The sequence below is a fragment of the Sinocyclocheilus grahami genome, unplaced genomic scaffold (genome assembly GCF_001515645.1).
Source record: "Sinocyclocheilus grahami isolate Dianchi unplaced genomic scaffold, SAMN03320097.WGS_v1.1 scaffold291.1, whole genome shotgun sequence".
NCBI classification, from domain to species: Eukaryota; Metazoa; Chordata; class Actinopteri; order Cypriniformes; family Cyprinidae; genus Sinocyclocheilus; species Sinocyclocheilus grahami.
Genome location: NW_015505470.1, coordinates 455,958 through 479,197, shown reverse-complemented (window position 1 = coordinate 479,197; position 23,240 = coordinate 455,958). Strand labels below are relative to the sequence as shown.

The window sequence follows — 23,240 nt, the reverse complement described above, 5'->3', positions numbered from 1 at the left end:
ACGCTTTCAAAGTTAAAAACTAAGCATTCATTTTGCAAACTATACTAATGTAACAACTGGTTAACACTATAAGCATCATCCTCTGGTCAGGTAAAATGGCATGTCAGCCGCCCACAGACTGATGCTCTGTACACTCCCAAAACCAGAGTTTTCCCCGAAGATTTCTTACATATGCAGCCCAGGCACAGGAAATGAGTAGCACATTGGTTTATAGACACAAGACTCTCTGAACCAGTGTAGCTTTTTAAGTGTTTTTAGGCCAGATAATTGTTTCGTATGAATTCTTTATGAATGCTCTGGTCGTAGCATTTTTTTGCTTTAAAATTGTGCCACATTTTTCTTTACCCCATTTTCTAAGTGTAGTTTCTCAGTTTCTCTCTGCTTCAAAACAACCACCATTAAATCAGGTTGCCATTTACACACTGTCTGATGGACAATATAGACTGAGATGACAAGAGTTTCAATCTGATTGGCTGCCCACAGTGAAAATCAGGGTCACAGATCGTCATCAGTTCACCAGAAAACCCTAAAAGTAAAAAAAGCATCCCTACAACCAAGTGGTTTGGAAAATGAATGCATTTCAAGATAGATGTTTCAAAATGATAGCACCTCAATTTAGACAAAACGGTCTGATTCAGACTTATATTTTCCTACATACTATCATCCAGAGTATGCTTATATGTTTAAGCTAGATGGAATTGTCAAGATTCTACTACCAGAATTGTTTGATAAGTGAAGTAAGCAGCATGAAGTAAGCTTTCTTGTCATATTTTTAGTTAGAAAAGCACTGAGTTGCCTAACATCTTTAATCAGCTGAGTCGGTCACTTTCTTTGACAGGACCACTGACAGGTCTCAAAACATTTCTGATACTGTGGTGACACTAACGCAAAATGATGCTCATTGAATGTGCAGAATGTTTCGTGCATTTATCATAACATATCTACAAATACTAAGCTTTCTTCTTATGTTACAAACTTGATTTAAAGGGGACATAACACTTCACCCAATCTCATGTTAATCTTGAGTACCTATAAAGTAGTATTGCATCCTTCATATTTCCAAAAAGTCTTTAGTTTTATCATATTTATAAAAAAGGTAAAGCTTTACGAGTCTCTCCGCAAACAGCCGAGCTCCTGGAGGCATGCTGTGGGCGGAGCTAAAGAGTCGCAAGCTCTTGCACGACGATTGCCAACAAAACACAGAAATTTGATGCAGTTTCACTTACCGCCTCCGGTTCCGAATCATGACCGGGATCTTTTATCGCTGGGAATGCTCCATCTTTCAGTATCAAACGATGTGCAAATCCAGCTTCAAACTGGGCCTAGATTATAAACCATTCATCATCAAAATGACGGGAACAAACAAACACACTTGCGAAACTCCATTGCTGCCCCGGAAAAACAAATTGCATCCATGTTTGCAAACTGCATCCAATTTTGGCCATGTTTAGCAGGAGAATCCAACTCTCTAGCAGTGTAAATAACTTTGAATGCATGAAATAGCATTAGACACCCCCTCCCCCCCTTTAACAGATGAGAGTTAGAAGCAATGTGGCAAAATTCCATCTTGTGTAGACAAATTTCCATGTCCCGGTTCCTCCTCAAATGCAATAGAATCCGGAGGAAAAGAAGAAAAATCTGTTTAAAGAGGTCAGGCAACTGAAGGATGAAATCAGCGCAACAAGAAGAAAAATCTTGACAAAATCACTGATTGAGTTCATCCTTCAGTTCGCTCAACCTCCTTGGACTCAGTATTTATGTTGACAAATCTCTGCACATCAATGTGGTCATTAAATATTGTGTAAAATGACTGAATAACGATTCATAAAATGACTGAATAACGAGGCTACTACATGCATTAGATGAACTGTGACAGAGGAACCAAACAGCGAAGCTTTATTTCACCAGAGAAATGCTTGTCCATAGTGTGGGACCATTTTGGGTTCAACAATAAATATTGCTGTAAAAAAACTGCTGCTAAAGAGCGAATACATAAGGGATAATGCACGGCTTGCTGTACATTGAACAATTAATAATAGGCTACTTCATTAACTTTGTTATTTACTATCCCTGTTGCAGTATTATTCATAAGTAAAAACCAACAATATTTTTTTTCACCATGTTTCCAAATTCTCTACCCCAGGTCCAAAAGAAATGTAAAGAATGTACAAACTGAAAACATTAAATACTTTTGCGATCTATTTCCATTTGTTATTTTCAAAAGAGAAATACTTTCATGGATGTTTACAGAGCAGAGGTCACCTTTTTTTAATTCCAATCGGATAGATGGACTTTTGTTTGTCTTTATTATTATTATTTTGTGCTGTATTGTTGGTTACTGTGTTATTTCTGTTTCAAAAGCCAGCAATAAATAACACTTTATTATCTAAAGATTGTTCATGTGATTTTATACATTAGTAATGTTGGGAAATGAATAAATGCATAATAATCGTCATAATCGTAAAACCGTGATTATTCTTCAGACAATAATCGTACCAACAAAATCTATAATCGTTGCATCCCTACTTCAGACAGCACACCAGTAGTGCTTCAACGGACAAAAACGCAAACAATTATGTCAAAATGCTGGGTTTTGGCGAGTGACTTTGTAAACACGGTCTTAAATGAGTTATAAAGTCTTAAATAACCATAAAGAGTTGGGAGAAAATCAGATGTGTGTCAGTTACGTGCCATGTGCATGGTTTTAAAGTGACAGCGCTGCTTTTAAAGTGAAATCTGATGAAGTCTGTCATTGATGTAAATTACAGAACAAAAGAAAAAGAAATCACTCGACTGCTCTAGACGCTGATTAAGTTTTGTAGCTTGAATAAAGATTAATCTATATAGTTTATGCATATACAATTTATAGTTTATGTGAAGATTGTTTTAAGTTCACTTAAATTAAAAGTTAAAAATTATATTTTTCAGAATCTACTAAATGTTAAAAAGAATGGCTTTCAATTATACTGTAACGTTGAATTGCTATAATTAATGGCTAAAAATAAGGGGAAAATGCATTTAATAGAGACATCAGTAGCAGTATTGCATTATCAAAAATAGCCATTGTTAACATATGTAAAAATATGCCATTAAACACATATTTAAAATATACCATCTTTATATTGTTTCTACATTAATTTGGAGGTTCAATGTGAAATTATGACAATATAAATATATTAATATATGCAGTTACTCACAATTAATTACATAAAAATGTGTGAATAATTAGTTTTTTTTTATTTAAATCGATTCACAAACAGCACTAATGTTAACCTTTTATAGATGTTGGTGTTGATAATATTAGTTCATTTTACTGCTAAATAGGCATTTAAATTTAATTTCTAATTTTATAGGCCCCTCAGAAAGAGATTGGGACGGCCACCCACCCCCTTGGCCCCCTTCAAAATTTCAATTCGATAATCCGACCCTCAAATGAAACTAATTGAATAGCCCTGTACTATAGCAATAACAATAAGTTATGCATAATTACAAGCAACCCCAAACTAAAGCCTAACCCTATAGTAAGTACATGTTGTTAATTAATATGGCCTTATAATTGTCTAATACACTGTAACATGGCCATCTTAAAATAAAGTAACCAAAAACTACTATTGGAAAAGTTACATGCATATTATGAATCCAAGTTTTTGTTATCAGGAGATACTCCAGTGGGAAAAAGAGGGAGTGTTTATGGAGGAGGAGTGATCAGGACTCCACAGAGAGCTTCTGAGATAGAAATGTGTGTGTGTGTGCAGGGGGCGGTTAAAGGCTGCACTGGGGTCATTGTGTTAGCTTGTGCTGCTGAATGGTGGGATTGAGATGGTGGGAGGAGGAGTGCAGGCACAATAGTGAAGTGAGGCTTGTGTTCTTCTCTTCTTCCTGCATCACTCCTTTTTCTTTTTTTCCCCTTACTGATCTAGTGTTACCGTAGCAACCCAGCCACTAGGGCAAGAAATGCACCAGAGCCTCCGCTCGAGCCCCGCAATGGGCCGGGACTTCCTGAATGGGCCTAGTTTTCTCTACCGTAGTGTAGTGCTCGTGTACTCCTCTCTTGAGAGCACATGCACATTGCACATGCACATGCACACACACTCCTTCTGCTTATGTTTCACTGCACTGCGCTGAGAAATATGTATGTTGCTTGTGATGATCCTCATTTGCTGCTTTGGAGGAAAGTGTCTGCTAAATGAATAAATGTGAATTAAGAAAAAAACAGTCTCCCCCTTTCGGGCTCTGTCTTTACATTTATTTTGAAAGATGAAGCTCGCGATTATGGTAAGGGACGTTAGATTTCCGACGAGTGCTTGCGGTGTTCAGCTAATCACAATGCACTGGGTCAGCTGGCCAATCAGAGCAGACTGCACTTGTCGGAAGGAGGGACTTTGTAGAAAACGAAGCGTTTGAGAGAGACGGGGCATAGAGGACCTACAATAATGTACAGTATTTGAAAAATAATGTGTTTTTTGAACATTAAAGCATGCAAACATATTCTGTTACACCAAATACACAAAATAATGATCTTTAAAAAAGCATCATATGACCCCTTTAATTGAAAATCTTCTGCTATTCTTTGAACACAGCCTAAATAACTATGCACTTTGCACAACAGAGCTGTTCATCGATGGTCCAAAATAAACATACCACTACAGACAAAATTTACCAGCAATGGGTGTTTTACATTATATTTCTGACCCTCCATTGGAATATACTAACACTTTTAAACTTCAAATATTTCATAAAGACATGGTTAAAGTAATCCATATCATTACTTTAAATGATGAACATATTTAATTTAGATTACATATAAATATTGATTAAAGCATATACGTAGAGCCCATCAAATATGGTAAATGGAAGCTTAAACATGTTTGCTTGGCCCGTGAGATCCAAAGAAGTTCTTGTATGTTTAGCAAGCTGCAATTGGCCATATTAGTTTTTGTATTTTACTCTATTTTCTGCCAAAAAGGGGATTTGTTTATACTGTATATTTCCATCACTGCTGACGTTTACACGTCTGCTTCTGTGTGGTAGACTACTGACCTCAATAGTAGCTGAATAACATCAAAAACATAGACAGTCTGTCAGCTCTTAAGAGACACACCGGCCCTGTGTTGTTTTATAAACAACAGCGAATTATGTCAGAATGTTTTTTTTTTACTAATAAGGAGCCCAGGAATTCTTCATTTCAAAGATCTTTAACCACCGTGTTTATCAGTCCAAGAACATGTTGGAGCAATTGAGAAACAAAAGCAGTCATCATCCCATCCCCCAGCATCAATAACCCCCCACACACATACGCTGAGATGTGAAAGACTGACTGAATACATGCTAAATGAGCCGTGGCTCACACATCATCACTGGATCCTTCAAGCGGTATTCGGTAAGAGGCATGTGTTAAAAGCGCCACATGTGCAAAGCACCCAGGTTCATAAGCTGTTTCACTGCAAATCCCACTGACCCAGATTCGTTCAGAAATTAGAGTGCTGCTCAACCTTGCATGAAGGCTGCAGTGACATCCAGACATGAGCGAAATGATGAGAGTTCTCTGATGCCATGCATTAAATGAGCTGTGTAACAAGTGTTGACAACATATGCTGTGAAATACAGAGAACATTGTAAATTCTTAAAATGGATGCTTAAAATGGATTGATTTATTAATAACCAGTTTCAAGTCAATACATTTCCTTCTGAAAAATTCACATTACAGAAGTACATACTTTGTGAAATCTGAATCATGTTGACATTAACGTTTAATATTTTCACCAAACTTTGTATGATGGGGATTAAAAACATACATGGAAAGTGATGTTATGATCAGGTGTCAAAATCGGGAAAGTAATATATTTTTGTACCATGGTACACTACTGTTCAAAAGTTCTTTAACTAAACTTTTTTAAATGAGATTTATGTTTAATCAGCAAGGATGCATTAATTGATTCAAAGTGGCAATTTACAGTGTTACAATTGATAGAATTTACAGTGATAAAATTTACTGTTAAAATTGATTAAAAGTGACAGTTTACAGGGTTACAAAAGATTTTGTTTCAAATAAAGTCTGTTCTTTTGAACTTTGTTCATCACATCAGAAAATCCTGAAAAAATGTCATTGTTTCCAAAAAAAAAAAAATTGTAGAAACAAAACACATTTTCCACATACTGTACATTATTGTTTCTCCTCTATGCCCCGCCTTTCTGAAACGCGTCGATTTTTACAAAGCTCATCGGTCTGAAAAGCGAGGTGTGGTGTGATTGGCCAGCTATCCAGTGCGTTGTGATTGGCCGAATACCTCAAGCGTGTGACGGAAATGTTACGCCCCTACCATACTGTGATGCTGTGTCCCGGCCGGAGCGACGAGACAAAAACATTATAAACTAGGCATTTGTAGCATCCAGTGGGGACATAATAACTGATTATAATAACTTATACTGTCTTTTTACGCGTTGCGTTGCATCGCGCCGCGTAAACATAAAACCATGTCTGCATTTGTGATCGGAGAAATGACAAACTACAAACGCTACTCTACACTGCAACTCGCGTTTGAATCATCAGTGGCAAATTCTTTAAATATAAGAAAACAGCCGGCATTGTAGTCTACTCTTCCAGGATCAGGAAACAGTCCTCCATAAAATGTGCTGCACACATCTGAATATTTGGGTTGAACTGTTCTGGAGCAGTGTTGTAAATACAACTTAACCACTGATTTCTAGTCGTGTCCTCTTTTGGAAGGCCAAACAAAGTAGTTTCGCTTTCACAACGAAACACCGCGTCACACACGGCGGGCTAGAGTGAGCAGAGGCCGGGGACTAGAGTGAGGAACAGCCGGAGGGCTAGAGTGAGCGGAGGCGAGTGGGCTTGAGAACGGCGCGGCCGGCGGATTCGATGAAGGAGCGTCCGGCGGGCTTGCGGCAACCACATGTGATGACCCTGGGCTAGACTCTGCTTCGTCCACGGTGAAAGCCGATCCGGTGCTCCACAGTGCGAAGTTGATGTATTTCCTCAGCGACCAGCATGAGCATGAGTCAGCATCAGCTCTATGCATGACGAAGCGATATGGTCCTCTTTTGGAAGGCCAAACAAAGTAGTTTGGCTTTCACAATGAAACACACAGCGCCTTCACGACATGGCGGCAGCAACAATACTACAGCGAGAATAAAAGTTACGCCCTCTTTCTTTGCGTGAACATTTGGGCGGCGTTATGCAAATCTTCCCACATCGTGACGTAGACATGTGGGGGCGTGTTAGAACGAGCCGTTTTAGGTAGGCGTGGTTGACTCTTAACTTTTATAAAGAATATCTCTTTGGATTTGAGACTTTAGTCTTTGCAACTTTACAGATCTTCTTTATGCACCAAGAGCTTGTAACACTCCAAAGAGAAAGGAAAAATTTAAATCACATCATATGACCCCTTTAAAACATTAAATTATAAAACAGTTCTTTTAAAATTTAATAATATTTGACAATATTGCTATTTTACTGTATTTTTAATCAAATAAATGCAGTCGTCTTTAAGAGACTTCTTTCAAAAACAAAGAAAATCTTGCGATCCCGAACCGTTGAACAGTATAGCACTTTGTTTTTTGCATGATATTCCAAAGAAAGACTTCCAGTTTCTCAACAGGAAAGTTACTACAGGAAATCAGTTACTACAGGAAATAATTTCCACTCAAGATTTCATTTCATATATATGATACATAACCAGTAGTGAAATGTAAGTTAGGCCTGCTCCATAGATTGTGCAAATTTAGACAAGTATAAGACAAAGAAAGTAATAAACATGTAGATAAGATAATAAGACTGTACCAAATAAAATAAAGAGCCTGAGAGTGCAGGGCATTACACAATAATCTTAGAAAGGAGAATATATAATAAATATTTAAAGAAACAGGAATGCACAAGTGAGTAATATGCTGAGGTATGTACAGAGACGAATTTAAAGTGAAGTACAACAGTGCAGGTTGTTATAGCAGCAACGAAACCAGAAAGTGCTGTGTGCAGTGACAATGTCAAGTAACGGGTGTGGTGAGTGTGTTAATGAAGTCCTGTAGATGTTAAGAGGCTGAGTTTAGGAGCCTGATGGCCTGAGGAAAGTAGCTTCTCCTAAGTCTCTCAGTTTTGGCCATCAGACTACGGAAGCGCTTTCCAGATGGCAGCAGGGTGAACAGAAAGTTACTAGGGTGATTGGATCTCATGCCTTATTTTGTAAAAACGTATGCACCGTTTCAGTAATATATCCAATAAACTGGAGAAACAGAAACGATACACACAGGGATACAAGAAAAGGGACATAATGCAACTATACACAACACCGTTTATGTAGAGCAAACTCCACCCACAGTAATTACATTGGTATTGCACAATTAGAAGTTCATCCACCTACAACAGTAGTTCCACCACTAAGAGAAAGTTTAGACTTTACGTCTCAAATAACACATTTTTGCATGTTAGAATGAATAGTAATACTTCAAACTGTTTGAGCAACAGAGAACCCTCCAGAATGCCCTTCCCCATAGACCTCTATTGTAAGTCTGTTATTGTACACACAGTTTTTGTTTGTTTTAACAAACTCAGAGGCAGTTCTCTTGAAACTGACATTGTGCCACAAGTTATGTCAATTGAGCTTTGTTGTGTTGAACCTGGAATATATTCCTTTCATAATCTACTATCAAATCTTTTTCTATTCACAGGTTGCCCCTACAAGCAGACGACTCCCACCCCCAGCAGCAACACCTCAGACAAGTCCAGCTCCAAAGCCTCTGAGGTGGGTGATGAGGTGGCCGGGGACTTTGTGGTGGGTGAACGTGTCTGGGTGAATGGAGTCAAACCAGGAGTCATCGCCTATCTTGGAGAGACCCAGTTTTCCCCAGGACAGTGGGCTGGAGTGGTGCTGAATGACCTGGTTGGAAAAAATGACGGCTCCGTCAATGGAGTGCGTTACTTCGAGTGCCAGCCTTTGCAGGGCATCTTCACCAGGCCTTCCAAGCTTACGCGACAACCCATCGGAGACGGGAGCGATGAGCAGCAGCAGAACGCACAGCTGCAGGGTGGTGCGGGAGCATCTGGTCAGCGTGTGGTCATGCCACTCAGAGAAGGCATGCTCAACAGCTCCGTCAAAACCGGCAATGAGTCAGGATCCAACATGTCTGACAGTGGATCTGTGAAGAAAGGGGGAGAGAAGGACCTTAAGGTCGGAGATCGAGTGCTGGTGAGTGTTGGAAGTTTTTCTCAGTGAATATAATAGTATAAATATGTATATATACTAAGACGGGTCACTTGTATTACTATGAACTGGAGAAACTGCAACATGTGATTTGGCGGAAAAAGTCCCACTTTCTAAGAAAAAGAGCCAATCGCCAATTGGGAAAGTCATGATATCACTGCAGCTGCTGTTAGAAGTTCCATTTCCCGTAGATCAGTCCGTATCCTGAGACGCATAACGAAGTCCCTTTCAAGAAAAGTCTGTTCACTCTGCAACACCTCTGGGCAGCTGTTTTGGGCATCCAAAACAACGTTCTCTTTACTTGAATGGGGAAATCCTTAAATCTCAAAGACTGCTTGCCACAGTCACATTTAAATAACATATTTCAAATCGGCAACAAAATCTGCCATGTAATGTTCCATACTGTAAATGTTGTTTCTTATGCTCAAATAATGTTAAAGGGTTAGTTCACCCAAAAATCTGTCATTAATTACTCACCCTTATGTCGTTCCAAACCCGTAAGACCTTGTGACATCAGTGGTTCAACCGTAATTTTATGAAGCTACGAGAATAATGAATAAATTATTCTGAATAAATTATGTTATTGTTGTTTCTTTGCGCATAAAAAGTATTCTCGTAGCTTCGTAAAATTACGGTTGAACCACTGATGTCACATGGATTATTTTACCGATGTCCTTGCTATGTTTCTGGACCTGGGAACGTTGCAGTCTATGAAAGGTAATTTGTGTTCCGAAGATGAACAAAAGTCTTACGGGTTTGGAACGACATGAGGGTGAGTAATTAATGACAGAATTTTCATTTTTGGGTGAACTAACCATTTAAAATACTTATATTTCATAATAATATGTGTGCACCACCTTGGTATACCTGAAGTTTTTGCATTTGTTTGGAACTGCACATGTGCATTGGCTGGACCAATGTAATATGACAAGTAATTTTAGTACTTTTAAAACTGTATACCGAAAAGTAAGCAACCAAGAGCAATTACCATGCTGAAACAGACTGTTGTAATCATTGTGGTTGCATATTATTTCAATTTCTTCTGCCTTGGAAACTGACTCCTCTGGCTCAAAACATAAACTGCATTTCATGACCATTTAAATATAAGTTTGGCAAGCAGTTTTGAGATTTCAGTATTTGCCCAATTAAGTTGATAGGAGAGGGGTTGCAAATATGGCTGCCAAATAAACTGACATGGTACTTTGTTATAATAAAGAGTATAAGTTTTAAGTGCTCTGTCTATATGTCTGTAGGTAATCTCTGATGAAATTTTCATAATAATTCTGATCCTCAAATGTGTTTCTCAAGATTAATTTTGAGAAGTTTCTTGATGTTAATTTAAATTTTTTTTTAACTGTTACAATAGCACTCTTGGAACATTTCTCTTGATTAATTATGTCTAAAGGTAACTGTACACTTAAAACAAAAGGCTGTCTTAGTATTGTATTGTATTGTAATTAACTAAGGCAAGGAATAAAATAAGTCCAGAATCTTAAAGGAAACTAGTAGTACTAAGAAATACACCAAAACCAGGTTGAATTCTGTATAGGAAAAAGAAAAAAAAACATGACCAGAAGAAAGAAAGTTAAGAAAACCAGCGTGTAAAGTACATTAATAAATGCCGAGTTCTATCATGAAACTTTAGATCAGGGGTGTCAAACTCAGTTCCTGGAGGAGCACAGCCCTGCAGAGTTTAGCTACAACCTTAATTAAACACCTGATCCAGCTAATCAAGTCATTTAGGCTTATTTGAAAACTACATGGTATGTGTGTTGGAGCAGGGTTGGAAATAAACTCTGCAGGGCTGCGGCCCTCCAGGAACTGAGTTTGACATCCCTGCTCTAGATGGTGCAGGCTGATGCAAACTGATGATATTCACAGCATTAAACTACTTGGCATAAGCTGATTGGTTCATTGTAAACACAGCCAATGAGATTAAGAGTTCCTCTGAAACCCTCCATCTTCCCCAGCTCCACCTGTACAGATCTGCTGTGGGTTATTATATATGCTATTTGTGCAGCAGCAGTATGTCTTAAATACTCACAGCACTGTATCAGTGTATGTATTGGCAGTAGCAAGTTCCTGTCCTTGTTTTGAAGTAGCAGCAATAATCTACGACTACAGCAATAACCAACAGCAGCAGCAATTCAGCAGCAGCGTAGCAGATCTATTCCGCCAAGACCAAATTATATAAACATTGTCATATCCATCACCATGTGAAAATCTACGAGTTGTCATGAGTTGTCATGATAGAACTGTAAAGAAATAAAAAATTCAACAAATCCAATTCTTAACTCTTTCCCCGCCATTGACGAGTTATCTCGTCTTTTACAAGAAAAAGCTTCAAAGACAAGATTTTACGGCTTTCCGTGTTTTCACTGTTATACACTCAGGGCGCTATTATACATCTGAACGAGTACAAAACCTCCCGAACAAAAACACACGTGAACAGGACGGAGAAACGAGCGATCTCTTATGTAAACAGATGCATATGAAAAATAATGCGATCATCAGCAATAGACAGCATATAAATGAAAACTGCGTAATGTTACGGAGTAAAATGTTGATCCAGGAAGTGGTATATGTCTGTGCAAGCGTTGGAGGTATTGATGGAAGCGATTTACTAGATTTATGCTTTGATAATCGTACTGAATATTATCCAGATGTGGTTTTTGATAATTTTATTTTCTGACCTTTTTGCTCAAAATTATGCATTTTTATGAAACCTACCTATATTCAAGTGTTGATAAAAAAAGAATGCTTTAAGCTAGAATAAAACTGATTTTTTTTGTTTAAAAGTAGAGGCTCTGATCTTTATTTTGGTGCATTGCATATTCAAATATTCATACAGCAAAATATACTGGAGGCTATCAAATTTTAGGGAAAATCATCAAAATCGCTAGCGGTGGCTGGCAACTTTTTTCAAAAATACTGGCGGGGAAAGAGTTAAAATAAATCAAATCCATCTCATTTAATTTGGAAAAATTTGTGGCCTTTAAATGAAAAATCCAGAAGTGCTTGGCCTTCTTAATAGATCCACCCAAATGAGTTTTAATGTGGAAAAGTTCAAGTTGTGTGCTGATGCATAATGTACTGCCATAGGATAAATCTTGTTTTCTCTGTGGGTTGCGTTTTTGTCTATCTTGCAAATCTGTGCTCGGTCCAGCCTAATGTAAACACTGACATGGATGTTGTTAGCCTGTAAATTACGTACATGCTCCTACAGAGTCTGATGAAATGAGTTTGTTAGTAAAAACCTCTGTTAAAAAAATTCTATTAAAAGTATTGCTGTTAATATAATCCGTGATCGAAAATTACATTCTTTGAGACTGGAGCACTATATAAGTGTCACGATGCGGTGGGGATGAAGCACATGGTGCCAGGGTAATCCAGAAGTGAGTCTTTAATGATCAAACCAAGAGTTAAACAGAAGAACATAGGAGTAAAACACCACAACGTAACTTCAAAGCAAGACAAAGGAACTGAGGAAAACACAGGGTATACAAACACATGGAACGGGATTAGGCAAAACTGAAACAGGTGGAGAACTCAATCAAGACAGGTGAACAGAATAAACGATGATTAACTAAATGAGGACAGGAACTGAACCAAATAGGGGCAAACAGGAACTAAACAGAGACAAACACGTGACAATAGGATGTTATGGTTGTGGAAATACTCCGTTTTGTTAGTATCTGATGATGTGTAGCGAGTTTCAACCAAACCTTTTGTGGACCGAGCTACTCTATCCATTTGCATGCTGTTTTATTATTGTGCTATCATCGATTTCAGATTAGCCTGTCCTTAAATGTCATGTAAAAAGCTTTTTTTTTTTGTTTGCCTGTGAATGACTACTGTGTGGCTTTCCTTGTGTTAGATTCCTCATGTTAGGTAATAGATGCTGCTCAATAGCTGTCTGCTTCACTATACAGTTGATTGGCTGTGGGTCAAGTTGCTTTCCATTTAGTATAGCGCAGTCCTAAAGCTTTTTAGGCAGTCAATATTCTTAATCAGATGGGATTACTGCTCCATAAACCATTCAGCCATTGATCTCAGCTATCTACTTGACTGTCTGCTTCAATCCTGACTGGTTGGTTTGTTTAGTGAGGAAACCCACTTAGACACAGACACACCAGTTTCTATAGATTCTGTACTTTTTTATAATGAGATTTTTACTTGTACAAAATTTTATTTCAATGTTTATTGTATGAAAATGATTTATCCCTATTTTTTCTTTTTGTACACAAATTACGACTGTCCCTCTGGGGCTAATTTACTGTGTTTTAGTTGAGCTGAGGGACAAGTCGAAGTTATTGACTGTGGATGCGGTCGATAGAGCCTCAGTTGAATGTAATCTAGTATATTCCTGTAGGTGAACTCCAATCTCAAATCCTGTGAGATGTCCCTGTAGAACTGTGCACAAAATGTTTAGAATGCTGTATGACATAGATTTTGTATATAATTTGAACTGCATTAGAAAGATGTCAGTTCCCTGTTGTTTCCCCCTACAACTGGTATCTTATTACTATGACTGTGCTGTAGTGCACGAAGGACCTCTCTAAAAGTCCGTGCTTTTCCATCGTTTGCTCTCCCAAGACTTCCACATGCACATGCGTGAAAACGATACTCATATATCAGCAATATATGAGCCACAGACCAGGACTCAATAGACTACCGTGACAATTTCTTGTAGCTCTTTCGCCTTATAGCTCCTCCAGCAGGGCTAAACACTTTGCACAACCACACACCAAACGATGGAATCAGTTTCTTCTAAACGTGATCAAAATCATTTTAAAGCTTGAGACTCATGTACGTCACAATACAAAAGTAATGATTTGTGGTTTCTTCTGTCTAATCACAACTTTAAATATAAATGCGGAAAGTGATTATTTATATCACTCAGGCTTTTTGTCAATTATATTCAGAGACAAAACCCTGTAAATGAATACTTCCCTACTTTTTATTATGCAAAAAAACAGTACTCCAAAGGAGTAGTATGTCCAAAAACACAGTATTTGAAAAACAGTAGGCAGTGACTTACTATTTATGTAAAGATTGTGTCAAGTGTGCATTTGATGAACACTTGTTCCATGTGGCCCCATGAGAGTTGTGAATGGTGAGAAAACAAATGATGGTATATTTCGTATAACAATGTCGATGTAGTACGTCTGGATTGTTTTCATAAGACACCCATTCATACTGTATACAACTGCATACTCTGGCAGTATGTGATTTCGGACACAATTACTGTATATAGACCGGGTTTCTGTGGGTCTTCAAAAGGTCTTAAATCAGAGTAGAAAGTTTTAAATTCATAAAGCCATGCACTGCAAAAAATTATATCTTCAACAGTATTTTTGTCTTGTTTTCCAATACAAATATCTAAACATCCTTAAATCTAGATATGTTCTTGACATGCAAAATGACGAGTTGAAGTCTTGTTTTCTGAGAAAGTCATCAAAATTAAGAGAGTTTATACAAGAACAAATATCTGTCAGTGAGCTGTGAAAACATGTTTTCTGAGCCATAATCATAAACTCTCTTTATTTTGATAATTTTCTCAGAAAGCATGACTTGCTACCGTATGTCATTTTGCTTTTCAATGGAATTTCATTAAATACATTTTTTGCTCTAGAAAACAAGACAAAAGTACAAAAGAAGAACAGCACTTTTCTGCAGTGTAATCAAGAAGGTACAGTAGAAGTTATTTCCATATTCTATATTTTTGAATGAATTAAAATGTTATTGAAATTTGTTGAAATATGTATTTTCAAACTGTTGCTTATACAACTAATTATCTGCTCCCTAGACATTTTTGTTTAGAGAATATATTGAGATGTTCTGTTCTCTTCAATATTTCAAATTGTATTTATTTGGCCTTAAAAATGTTTTTAAAATCACAAATTGAGCTTTATAAAATGTGCAGAAACCCTGATGGAGATGACAGGAAATGAGAAGAGAGATCACTAGCCTATATGTCAGAAGTAAAACTCAAATCTACGCATTTGTTATGAAGTTGCAATCTCACCTACATCCCTTCTAATGGTAGTTAGCTATTGAAAGTCTTGAAGAAAAGATTTGGAAGATGTCCTTTTTGGACAAAACAATTGGGTGAATTTGGTTTTTTTTTGACAGTCATACTCTGTTAGTTGTAGCGTCATGTAGATGGGTTCTTCACTCTGGTGTTATTGAGCAGACTTCTGAAGGCGCCTCAGTCAGCTCAGACAGTCCGTCAAAGGAACTGGAAGGTGGATCAGGTCCCTGCCAAGTTGAGGCTTATGCTGACCGATTGTGGATCTGCAGTGTAGTGAGTGAGAGATATTGTGAGCGGAGACTGTCTGAGTCAGCTTTCTCCACTCCTCACCGCTCATCTTTGTGCTGTGCTCATGTATTCTGCTGAATTTATAGTTCTTCTCACACTCAGATGGACTGTTAGACGATTGCTCAAAACCATATTGTTCTTAAGTGACTTGGAAGGTTTTGCCAAACGTGTGTTTGACATATGTTTTTACCCTCATAAATTGCTGCTGTTTTGGTCTGGGATGCCAACCATTCCGACATGAATAAACAGCAGTGAGATGACATGATAAAGTAAATATTGCACATCTGGAACGTTCCCTCAGGAATGTTTGTATTATCACCTTATCCACACTGGACCGTACTGTGGCTCATCTGCGACGTCAGTTACACACACACAGACTCGCTCACTGGCGGGAGGAACTGATGCGTCTGTCTGAATATATTCTCTTCCGGATGGTCTCATTTTTAATGCCAAACCACAGATGTCTCTGGAGCAGAATGTCTCGCAGTGCTCACTGCTCAGAACACCACTTGATGAAGCTGTGAAAACAAACGGCTCTACTTCAGTTCCAAACTTTTGTTGAGGCTATATGATCTGTGTATTTTAGAAGAATGACGAGGTCCCACAAACAGACAGCAGGGAAATAAAATGGAATTTTGCCTTTGACATGAATCAATGCAGATTTGTAGGGCTCTCATGTAAGTAGGGATTGAAATTGTAAGGAATTTTATTATTCTGGTTACGATTCCAATTTCATTTTCAATTTTCAGTGGCATGAGTACTTTTTAGAGACACACACAAAAAAATATTAAATTGAAAGTTTAGAAGAAAGAAAGCAATTCATTGTGAAAATAAGTAGTCTTTAGCAAACTTTTCCCAAGAGCACTTTTTCAGATATAATACACTTTAAAGAATATACTTGAGTGTGAACTGTGAACTGAATGTAATGTTTTATTGTTATTTACAATGTTTTGGTTTTAATTTATAATAAATCCAATTAGCCAAACTTTAGAGTTTCTTACCCACTGAAGTAGGACTTAATACATCTTCATTTTTAATTTTATAATAGCTTCTGTTGTCTTTGAAATATGGTTAAAGTAAGTTCCCAACTGTACTGGCAAGCATTTATGGTAAACTTAAACTTTAATGTCATCTCTACTGAAACTTGTGTGTTTTGTAGGCCTATTTAAATATATTTGCAATTGCGCATTTGAAATGATAAAGTTGCAATTTAGCACATTTAAAATATCTCAACTACAAATGTAATATCAAATAACACACTACAGTTAAAATTATAATCAAAGACTTTGCTTTTGTATGTTAGAAGTGTGCTTATTTTTACAGCACAACAAAATATTCTTAAAACAAAGATTTAAAATGTACTTTTAAAATCTGCAATTTGTAATTTCAAGGTTTTAATGTACACTTGTTTTAAAAAAAATAGTCATGAAAGTGAACTCTCTTAAAGTACATTTAAATGCTCTTTTATTATTGTCAATATTATTATTATTATTATTATTTGCAAGTACAGTTTTTAAATATACTTTTAATATTTGAAGTACACTACAAGTGCACATTCAATATAATTAGGCACGCTTCTTTTTCACAAGTGGTTTACAGAGCTATGGTTTTAATTTTTGGTACACAATGTTGTCCAGCTGGTTCACACTGCAGCTTATGGCCAAGAACCTCCCACTTAGACAGGATGAGACTGTATAACCAACATGTAAAGCAACCAACCACAGCTTTTTTTTTTTGTGTGTGTGTGTCATTTAGGGGCAGATAAATCTGAATTCAGTCATACTATAATAACAGAATGGTAGTGTTGGAGGGAAAAGCTCAAATAATGGCATGGTAGTGTCTACAATTAGTTGTACAAACAGCGTCATAGAAAATGGCTAAAATGTATGTAGAACTTTTGTTTCCAGGTGGGCTGATGAAAAATTGACATACAGTGGTGCGTAGAGACCAGCCAATCAAATTGGAACTGCAGAATTTCATTCAACATTTGCAACTCTTTTCTGCAATATGCATCAGATGGTCAGTGAACAGACTGTGGGCGGTACGTGGGGGTGCTGTCTGAGTTTGAGTTGAGTCAGATTAAAACGTAAATGTGGACACAACTGTAGGCTATGCATGTAAGCATGTGTTTATGCATTTATGGTCCACTGTTTACATATCTCCTCCGTCACACTCTCTAGTAATGGCCAAGCCTCAGACCCTCACAAAAAGCTATGTGTGTGTCTTTGGCTGGGAGATATGATTGTAATTGTGTGTACTTTTGTTCCAAAGCAATTCAAAGCAGACATGCTTTTGATCCCTAACCAAGAGGGTATGTCTTGCGTTAATTCTTTGTTTTATCTGTTGCTATTTCTTTAGTTATTGCAGTCACTAGATAATGGCTCTCGGATGTGGAATTGAGCCAAAGGATGGATGGTTGCCTGCTTTTTCGTGTTCTGTTTTGCTGTGTCATATGACTAAGCATTGATAGAGAGACCCTTCTGGTGTAAGGCTGGTTGATAAGGAACAGTAAAAAGATGTCTTTGTAGAAATGTGCCTCAAGGTTTCGTACTAGGCCCATTTGAATTCTTCTGTTTTAGATGATTATGTAAAGTTAAATGCTTCAAAAATGTGAAATTGTGAAGTTTATTCATAATGAATAATTGACAGAAATTTGGAACAGAAAAAATAAATGCATTTGATGCATTCAAATGATCATAATGTTTTGAGAGGGTTTATTTGCTGGTTATGGACACCATATTGGTCATTAGCTATTTTAGGATCAGTTGCACTTGAGATTTCAAGATTTTCAGTCTTTGTGTAGTGCATTCATTGGCCAGAATAGTTTATTAATGCAAATACTGCAATATTGATCCATGATTTTTAGTCTTTCTGCTGTCAATCTAAATTTAACAGCATCTATTATTTAACAGGTTTTCTGTTTCTGAACAGAACAAAGAAAAATCAAATGGGTATATCGTATATGTACCAAAAACTGCCAGTAAATGTCCCAATCATATATAATAATGACTGAAATGAGTGAAACAATTTTAAGGAGAAAGGTCAACAAATCTCAGACTGTGACTTTGAAACCTTGTGACATTGAGAGTCGTATTCAGTTTACGTTTCTGTATGTTATGCATAATTTATCAGTAAAGCTATGAATGTGACCTGCTTGGAACCAGAGCCTTTTCTTACAGCAGTGCTCATCTCTTTTATTGTGGCCATTGTGATTGTGTGTGCATGAAAGAGGCAGATTATTTTTTACAGTACTATGAAAGCAAGCTTCTGAAACACACAGAATGTGTGATATACAGTTCTTTGTTTCTAAAGGACGAAGTATGCTTTCTTATGTGTAGTTGGGCCATCACTAATGAATAGCCTGTGCCCTCCTTTTTCCCCCCAGTGCTGGGTTGATGAATCTAGGCCAGTTCAACCAATACAACAGTCATCCCCAGCTACATTTCAGAACCAGCTGACAGACTTTAATACACTACACTGCACTGCTGACATTCAGTGGGACCAACTCCCTCTATTTACCTAGACGTTAAACTTTTTAGACAAACATTCAGTAAGTAGTGGTAGACAAATATTTGGCCATTTTAAGAGCATCAACATGAGTTGAAGCCAACCCATATTACCTACCTCCTATTGGTTCCAAAATATACCCTTTTCTGTTTTCAAACTTCACAAATGGTTAATTATATTTGGTATATACATGGTATGTCATTTATTAGAATATACTGACTGATTAATACAGATTTTTTTTCTTTTTCAGTTGAGTGTTTCAGTTTTGTTATACAGTTATTACAGTAAACCATGTGTTCATGTTACCGCTATGTACCACTGAACCTCCTCTGCTCTCTCCTCAGGTTGGCGGCACTAAAACAGGAGTAGTGCGTTATGTTGGAGAGACTGACTTTGCCAAGGGCGAGTGGTGTGGAGTCGAGCTGGACGAGCCGTTAGGGAAAAACGATGGAGCTGTAGCTGGAACCAGGTACATCATTAGTCTTCTGCTAACATGTCCTGTCTTTAGCAACACCCTCAATGGCCTTCAGCATTAAGAGGTCTCAATGTTTCATGCTTTTTTCAAAGAGGTTTAAAGACTGTTTAGCATGCTAATATATATCAGTTGTAGTGTGATGTACAACATGGAATCAAAATGGACCCTTTTTAAATTTTTCAATACATACTGGTTTTATTCATCAGTTCATGTTATTCCTGAGGCAAATTTTTTTTTGTCTTTTTTCAACATCTTATAACCTGATCTTAACCTGATTAATGGTTACTGTTCCCAATCCAAACAATTCCTGACAGACAAACTCCCACCCTATTTAATTTTTGAGGGAAATTCTGTCACATTACATTGAAGTAAAATGGGTTGCAGATGCAGTTTCATGTTGACTTTTAGTAAAGTACAGGCCAAGTAATTTGGACATGTAATCATTCACATGCTGAGCCGAGGTTAAACCTCTGCTGTCTTTTCAATGAAGAATGGGGATGGTTGAGTTCCAAACAGGAATAAACAGCTTAATAGATATTTGTTAATTGTTGACATTTGGCCCAAGGCCGGATTTAGTAGATTATGTCGTTTGTTTTTATAATGATAGCTTGACATCAGGCTGGACATTTGCCTGTGTTCAGTTCAGATGACAAGAAAAGAAGCATTTACTAATAGAAAACAGTGATTACAACAGACCTTGCACTACCATTCAAAGGTTTTGAAAGAGCTTTTATGCTTACCAAGACTGTATTTATTTATTTATTGTAAAAACAGTAATATTGTAAAATATTGTTACAATTTAAAATAACCGTTTTAACTACATTAAATTGTATTATTTTAATATGGAGTTTAAAATTTAATTTATTGCTTTGATGGCAGATATGAATTTTCAGCAGCCATTACGCCAGTCTTCAGTGTCACATGATCCTTCAGAAATCATTCTAATATGCTGATTTGCTGCTCAAGAAACATTTCTTATTATTATCTCATTTGAAAATGGTTGTATTGCTTAATATTTTTGTAAAAACTGTGATACAATTTTCATGATTTTTTTTTTCAGGTATCTTACTAGTAGTACATATGTTGACATTTTAATGTTAATCCCAGCTCATACGCATTATTTATTTTACTCATTTACTCATCTAGTTCTTGATTTATTATATTACCATATAAATTAACAATCTCTGCATTACTGGTAAAAGGCAAAAACTTCTCTCTAAAAGCAAAACAGTGAAATTCCTAATATTAATTCTAATACGTTCAAATAAAAACATTTCTATTAAAACAACAACAAAAATATTTTCTGTTGTCACGCACAGGTTTCATAAGTGCATTTATTCAGTAACCTCAATCACAAACAATATAGTTAAGATGTATTTTTGCGTTTCTCAAAGTTCATCACTGAGAAGGTTTGATCGCAGATTAAGTCACAAGCTATTTCCTCCCTCACTTCCTTATTCTCTCTGTCTCTCCCTAGATATTTCCAGTGCCCACACAAATTTGGCCTCTTTGCTCCAATCCACAAGGTGATCCGCATTGGCTTCCCATCCACCAGTCCAGCTAAAGCTAAGAAGAGCAAGCGTATGGCGATGGGTGTGTCGTCTCTGGCTCACAGCCCCTCCAGCTCCTCCATCAGCTCTGTCAGCTCCGTGGCCTCCAGTGTGGGGGGGCGACCCAGTCGCACTGGCCTGGTAAGGGATGGTAAAATGACAAAAAGAAAGCGCCAATGCAAACCATGTCTTATGTTGACATTTTGCAGCATTGCTTCCTGATGTGACTGTTAAAGGGTTAGTTCACCCAAAAATGAAAATTAGCTTGTGTTTTACTCACCCTCAAAGCATCCTACGTGTATGCTTCATCCCCTGGAGCCGTCTGCTGCACATTTTATTATGAATGCGCGAGCTTTATTTGACGACTTGTGGACTGTTCAACTGCAACACCCGCTGACTGCAATTATAGAGCTTGGAATAGCCAGGACAATTTTTAATATAACTCTGACTGTATTCGTCTGAAAGAAGAAAGTCATATACACTTAGGATGCTTCGAGGGTAAGTAAAACGCAGTCTAATTTTCATTTTTGGATGAAATAACCCTTTAAAGGCCACCTATTATGCCTCTTTTTACAAGAGGTAATATAATTCTCAGAATGTGTCTGTGAAATTTCAGCTCAAAATACCAGTTTTTTACTGTTCCCATTCAGTCAGTCACGTTCTACGTTACATCAGTGACTGACGAATTGGGGTAAGCATGTTGGTTAAGGTAATGGTAGGAAGACACTTCATTGTTGCAACATCGGTCCCCTCAGAGAGAGTCTTCTGAAAAACAGGACAAATAATCCAAGCTGAGGCATCTGATATGCCAACCTGCACTAAAGACTAAAGTGTCTTAATGTTAAGACTTTTGCCTTTATTTATTTATTTGATTTGTTTGCTGTGGTTCTGTGTTCAATTAAAGTTTTATTAAAATGTTAAATAATAGTAACTGTATTTTTTGTGTAACGAAAAAATTCATAAAAATAAGGCTTTTATAAAAACACTGAATAAAAAATTGCTTACCAACACACAAACCATTCACTATTGCTAAATTGGGCTAAAATAGAAGGCTCCGAGTGATACTAAATGAAGAGCCATTTGGGAGCCGTAAGAGCCGGCTCTTCTAAGGGAGCCGAGCCAAAAGCCGGACTTCCCATCACTAGCTCGTACCTCAGTTACACTGCTAAAAATCATCTGTTTGGTTTTGATTATCATGTCTATCACGTTGAAATCATGTGTTTTAAAGCCATGTCAGTTTAAACTTCTTATACACGATTTTCTGAGTGCACGCATTGGAAGCAAGCGCACAGAAAGCGGCTGTCACACGGCATGAGAGTACTAAACTAAGTTCTCTTTCATTTCTTATTGTGCTTATACTGTCAAATACACACAAGTTTATGTTAAAAACACACGAGTTACAAAAACACAGTCGGTTTTGTCTGTGAAGGTAAACTGTTGGGAAAGAAATCGCAAAAACAAAATGGCAACGCCGTGGGTGGAAACGTGCAGATTAAGGGCCGGTAATATTATAATAAGATTCCCTTCCTACGCCACGGGGGTGCGAAATCTGAGCAGCTCGTTTTTTCACAAGCTTGTCGAGAAAGGCTTACCTAAACAAAGTTAATGGGTTGTCCCTTTTCACGTTTTTTTGGGTTGGTAGATGCACCGGAGACCCGATTATATATTAATTAAAATGCATAAAATAAATAACCATATTTATTTTTTCTTCTAAATAACTATTGTTTCTGAGTTTATTAAAAAGACATTAAAAACAATCAGCTTTGTCACAGTTATAGGAGAAGGCTTATCAAAACAAAGTTACTGGGTTGTCCTTTTTTACGTTTTTGGGTTGGTAGATGCACCGGAGACCCGATTATAACACTTAAACATGATTTTCATGATATGTCACAGTAAAAAAGAAGAAGAAAAAATAAATATGGTTATTTATTTTATGCATTTTTAGCATTTTAATTAATATATAATTGGGTCTCCGGTGCATCTACCAACCCAAAAAACGTGAAATGGGACAACCCATTAGCTTTGTCACAGTTATAGGAGAAGCTTGCCGAGAAAGGCTTATCAAAACAAAGTTACTGGGTTGTCCTTTTTTACGTTTTTGGGTTGGTAGATGCACCGGAGACTAGGGATGCTCCGATCTGCCTTTTTCGCCTCCGATTCCGATACCT

At 37.2% G+C, this 23,240-nt stretch overlaps 1 protein-coding gene across 1 annotated transcript in view; it reads left to right on the top strand.

Annotated features, from left to right (window-relative positions):
• The window catches only part of LOC107600781 (CAP-GLY domain containing linker protein 2), a gene marked incomplete at its 5' end in the record, with an annotated part of 53,635 nt that overhangs the window by 4,938 nt on the left and 25,457 nt on the right, over positions 1 to 23,240 (top strand). Inside the window, 3 exons of the mRNA XM_016292749.1 lie at positions 8,686 to 9,203; positions 19,392 to 19,516; positions 21,000 to 21,213. Coding sequence (XP_016148235.1) covers positions 8,686 to 9,203; positions 19,392 to 19,516; positions 21,000 to 21,213 — 857 coding nt within the window. The remainder of the gene's footprint in view (positions 1 to 8,685; positions 9,204 to 19,391; positions 19,517 to 20,999; positions 21,214 to 23,240) is intronic.